Source organism: Bombus impatiens, unplaced genomic scaffold (genome assembly GCF_000188095.3).
Source record: "Bombus impatiens unplaced genomic scaffold, BIMP_2.2 scf_0750, whole genome shotgun sequence".
Classification (NCBI taxonomy): Eukaryota; Metazoa; Arthropoda; class Insecta; order Hymenoptera; family Apidae; genus Bombus; species Bombus impatiens.
In genome coordinates, this window is record NT_177169.1 from 2,260 (window position 1) to 8,359 (window position 6,100).

The 6,100-nt window shown below is 35.7% G+C and overlaps 1 protein-coding gene across 1 annotated transcript; it reads right to left on the minus strand.

Moving 5' to 3' along the window:
- Nucleotides 1–4,263: 4,263 nt before the first annotated feature.
- Nucleotides 4,264–4,908, minus strand: LOC117152174 (the record flags this gene model as incomplete). Its single annotated transcript, XM_033323029.1, is given in 2 exon segments — nt 4,264–4,386; nt 4,874–4,908. A coding segment is annotated over 1 exon segment (109 nt), but the record flags the coding sequence as incomplete, so codon positions are not given.
- Nucleotides 4,909–6,100: the final 1,192 nt, after the last annotated feature.

Here is a 6,100-nt window from a genome sequence, read left to right on the forward strand (position 1 = left end):
AATCTAAGCAATTCTACATTCAAATAAAAATCCGTTCAACGAGGACAAATATTTATTGTTCCCAGCTTTAATCCTCTCCCGTGCCAGTATCCCTGCACATAGCAGGTTAGCCGAAAAGTGGAATTCGTTTACCAGTTGCATTAAGCGTCAGTTAACGCTACCCATTAAATGTAAAGAAAATAATAAAAATAAAATATTTTGAAATAGTCCTTAGACTATTTCTGGTGGCAGCAACTACCGTATTAATTAGAAATCTAAATCAGTATTACATACACAATAATATCATTTCAATTTATTTTCCTTCAGATTAAATTCAAACTCAAACGAAAAAAAAAAAAAAAAATTTTCAGTAAAACTTAAATTTAAAATCTGATCGATTTCAATAAATCAATACGTAACATTAGAGGTACAATTTTTGGTGGCAGCGGTGGGATGCGCTCCACGGAGGATTAAAGTTGGTCTAACCGGTTCGATTCGCTCCACAAAGAATTAAAGTTGTTACGATTATCGATAAAATATATACCTAAGAAATAATGTCGACTAAATTAGAATCGTTGGACAAAGACATGATCTTGATGTTATCGGAAAAACTTAAAGCATGGGATGCAAATTTTCGCGACATGAGTGTAGTATCGTGGACGAAAAGCCTATTTTCGCGACATGAGTACAACAATGAATAAATTACAAGACGATGTGCGTTCACTGAAAATAAAAAAGGAAATCAAGACACCCGTATCATCGCCGATAATTTCCCAAGCGACAATACCGATAGAAGTTAATCCCCAATCAATTAAGTTAAAAGATGCAATAGAGACAGTACCAGTGTTCGACGGACATTGACCCTCGGTATTTCGATTTTTAAGAGCATGCGAGCGCGCACGAAACATGGTTCCTAAGCATCAAGAATCTCAGTTAGTAAAATTATTAACGAATAAACTTCGCGGGCACGCGTTTCTCGCCGTAGAAGACACAGAAGTAATAAGTTTAGACGATTTCGGGAATAAATTAAAAGATATGTTCGGTCCGGGAAAAACGAATATAAAGGGGAATTAGCTACGCGTTTCTCGCCGTAGAAGACACAGAAGTAATAAGTATAAACGATTTCGGGAATAAATTAAAAGATATGTTCGGTCCGGGAAAAACGAATATAAAGGGGAATTAGCTACAATATTGCAACGACCGGGAGAAGATATTTTGGACTACATAGAACGCGTCAAAGATCTCAGGCTGGCGATAATGAACAGGGAAAGGTACCAGTACGGCACCGTATCTTAAGATAGGATAGATCGAGACACGAGGGAAGCTTTCGTTAAGGGGCTCCCAAACGAGGTGCATTTACGAGTAAAGATAGCAGGATACCAATCCTTGGACGATGCGCACCGGCAAGCCGTGAAAGCAACACGAGAATTAAAACAAGTGAAGAATAGAATTCGATACCGACATCCGACACCTTCGGATAATGATAACCAAAACAACGTTCATCCACAATACAATAGTATCTATACTGTAAACAACCGCCAGAACTGGAGATTTGTACCGCCGTCGCGGAAACATCTAAATAACCCGGAAATAGAAGAAAATGTCAGGAAAGAAACAAGAGCAATAACTTGGGAAGAAAAACGCATAAATAAATACCTCGATAGAGATCTAAATCAAAAGAGAGATGCTGATCATTTCAACCAATCAACTTTTCAATGCAAACACCATTCCGTTGCTGTGATAAGGGATAATGTCACGTTAAATAATAAGAGGACGCACGGTGCCATAGACAGGATCATGAGTGAGAAATTTTCTGAGTTACCAAACAAGATAAATAATATTAGTGCCAAAGGACTCTCAGACGAAGCAGAAACTAGGAAATTGAACGACGAGACGACAGGCAATGCTTATCCACTGCCTAATATCACAGAGATATTGGACCCGCTGGGAAGTGCGAATTGCCTCTCCACGTTCGACTTGGCAAAGATACAAGAGCAAGATTCCACGAATTTTGTGAATGTCTCAACCATAATAGGAAAGGAGATAGCGAGTGCATCTCACTCAAAAACTTCTATAAAACTATCAGAAGGAAACTTTATCGAACTCAAAGCCAAATCGTTAAATTACAAGGAAGATCACACTATAGAAAATAAAAATATAGCTATCCCTAGATCCAAAACAGAATCTATAAGCAAAAAGGTTTGTAATAAAAATTCAAAGAATAATTCCAAATCTACCAAAAATATTCCTAAACGTTCCATACAAATAAATAATAATTTAATTATAATAAGCACTTCCAGTGAAACTATTCATCCTGAAAAGGTAGAGAAAAATAAAGGTGTTGTGAATAAAGTAAATGGAGAAGAAAAAAGGGTAACTAAGGAAAAGGATTCTAAACATTTTCAAGCTGAAGAAACGCAAGTTCAACGAGCTCAAAGAAATCAAAAGGGAGAAAAAAAGGAATCCCCAGTCGAAGATATATATAAAAACTTCAATAAATACGCTAGCCATTGGATCATAATTGGATTAAAAATACTTTATTGGTTACTACATCTAATATTTGACGTAGGTAACATAGTAAGTAGTGCTGATCTTATGATTCCCCCAGGAAAATATAGATGGTATCACACAATACTATATACAAAATATTTTTGGGGTGATATGGCTGCGGCATTTTCAAAAATTTGTATCTTGAATGCTATTGTCAAGCAATTGGATAATTGGATCGATGTCAGTAAACTTGCGTCTTGGCGCAAAATAAAAACTAAAATGAAGGAAAGGAACGAAATTCTCCCCGCACAAATTAGTTTTGGACATCTAGCCAGAGAACCTATTGGTGAAGTAACAATCGAAGAGAACATGGAACCAACATACGCAGAATATATCGAAGATCTGTTCAATAAAATTAACACTGTACAACGAATGACAAGAGAAAATTTGATAAAATCCAAACTAAGACCAAAAGAATATTGCGATCGACGAATTAACCTTCAAGATTTTAAAACAGGAGACTCGATATATCTACTAAAAGAACCCAGTAAAGGAAAATTCTCCGATCAATATACTGGACCATACAAAGTGCTAGAAATCTTACAGAACCAAAACGTCAAGATCGAAGTAAAAGGGATTCCGCGAACGGTGCATTTAAACAAGTTAAAACTAGCGCATAATCGAAATAAGCAATGAATAGAGCGATTTCAGTGGGCAACGTAACGCGGTAGTATATGTTATAGTGCTGTTCGTCGAATGATACAGATATCGAACACCTAAAAGGAAAAAGGAAAATTATTATACGTGCTTGAATTATTGCTTAAATATAAAACGTGTTAAGTCAATGAACAATTAACTAGCGAAAGCGAAAATTACCTTATGAACAAGTGATCAACACACAAGGAAGTGTACGTGCAAGTATAAGTTATGGATTGTTGTTCGTGGAACACAATGTATGACAGCTACCTAAAATAAGTGAATAAATTAGTTTCAATTGTCTCAGTGCAAAATACAAGGTTACTAAATGTTATAACTATATTATGGATAAATCAAAAGGAGGTGCGACACTGTTCGTCGAACAATACAGATAGCGAAAACCTAAAAAGAAAAAGGAAAATTATTATGTGTACTCCAATTATTGTTTGAATATACAACGTGTCGATTCAATAAATAATTAAAAGAGGGAAAGTGAAAGTTACCTTGTAAACAAGTAATCATCATACAAGAGGGTCTACATGCAAAATAGGTTATGGCTCCCTGCTTGCGGAACACCATGCACCAGCTGAAAATAAACGAACGAATTAACTTCAATTGCCTTAATGCAAAATACAACAGTACCAAATGTTATAACAATACTGGGGAAGCATGGCACTGTTCGTCGAATGACACAGATAGCGGAAACTTGGAAAGAGAAAAAAAAAGGGGGTTATTACGAGTGCTCCAATTACTGTTTGAATGTAAAACGTGTTAATTCAACGAATAACGAAAACAATGAAAGTGCAACTTACCTCGTGAACAATCAATCACCATACAAGGAAGTGTACATGCATGGACTTCGCAGAAGAAATAAAATAGCTGACAAATATAGAAAGTGGTTAGAAAATAATTAAGATAGATTAATTGAGAGTTAGTAATAAATATAACCGGAGTAAAAGGATATTTTATCATGTATTAATCTACGTAGTATTGTTATATTATCACATTTAACATGCAGAAGTGGATTTTGTAATGTACAACAGCGATCGCAAACACAATGCATTATACACATATTAAATTAAATGAATTAAACAGTACCTTTATAGCCACAGATGTAAGACGATTGAAGGCAACCGTAGTAAGTATCCAAGGCACATCGAAGAATTGGATGACGTTGTAGGAATGATCCAGGTAAGTGACGCAGCATCGAATAAGTAGAATCTGAAGTATCACAGACAATGTTAATCTGACAAATAAATTTTAGTCACTAATAAGGGAACTAATCCATATCATACATAAAATAATAACAAATAGCAAGTACATGCAATAATAAATTAATAGGGAAAATAAGGAAAGGTCAATAAACACAGAAATGGGTTAGAAATTAACCAAGATAGACTAACTAAATATTAACGACAAGACATGACTGAACTCGGTGCAAAAGAATAAAGCTATGCTACGCGAAATAACTGGTAACACAATACACAAAGCATTAACTAAATTAAACGAGACTTACGTAAAGGCAAGTCACGTATAATCGAAACAATGATTATTGAAATTCGGTAACAATACAATCCATGCTATCACGTTAAAGTAGCACACGGTATTGACACACACAATATCATGAAACACAAAACAATATTACAAACCGCTACTAAATAAAATTATAGTGATTAACAATTAATTAGTTATTTCAACAATATGTTACTGTTGACATTAAACCAACGCCATACCAAAGAAACACGCGAGCGACCATATTGAAAAATTCGTCGCGCGCACATACAAATAACAACTAATGCAATATAATACCGCATCATAGTAGCAATGTTAGGTACAAATAAATAAAAAGGGAGAGAAAGTTAAGGAATATATATACAATAAATAACAACTAACACGATTATAACATATTATATATATACAGGGATATAGTATTCGTACAAGGGAACAGATCCAAAAGAAAATTATATAAACAATATATGTATATTAACTATTTTTATATGTGTGTACAGAACCGATGGCGAACTCATCAACCATTCTCTGAACGACGGACGGAAGAACATGAATAGCAATCCGCATAGTAGAACTGAAAAGTATTGGTATGCCACTCACGAAACCAAGTACTGATGCTATCCACCTGAAAACAAACAACATTTATAACTATGCGTATAATTTTCACTTATGTTCACCAATATATATATACACGCACGTTGTAAAGTAGGCGATATTTATAACATTCACTTCCATTAATTATGCAAGTGACCCATAAAAATAAGGCGTCATATTTACCATTGCACGCACATATATATGTATCACAGTGGATATATTGCAGATACGCAAACGTCACTGTGGGTACATACTACGACCACAACGTGGTGTTAATGATCCTCTGAGGTCAGTGCACTTGCATCGTTATTATCACCATCGTTGTCATCACCGCAGACGTCCACCTCAGCAGGGACGCAGCGTCCATCTCAGCAGGGGCGCAACTTTCTAGCATTCTTCTCAGTCTGTCATGTCTGTCCTTATATGATTGTTTGCCGTCTAAGGTTTTTACAGTATATCTATCTTCTTCCAAAATCTTTGCTATCTCGAACGGACCCCTGAATTTCGGATCTAACTTCGTCTGGTTTCTTTCCTCGTTTTTGCATAATACAAAATCACCAAGGTTAAACCTAACTACCTTAGCTTTAGTTTTGTCAACTCCACCTTTATCGTACCTAGCTCTAATTTCTATATTCTCTATTGCCTGCTGTCTTAGATCAGAGATATCTACTTCTCATTCGTCGATATTATCGGGTATCAACGAGTAGTAAGGTTTTTGCTGTGCTACCAATTAATAGTTCCAATGGGCTCGATTTAGTCACGCGGTTGGTGGTGCAATTCAAAGCCAGCTGTATTTTGCCAACCGCGTCTAGCCACGATCGCCCGCTCGTCT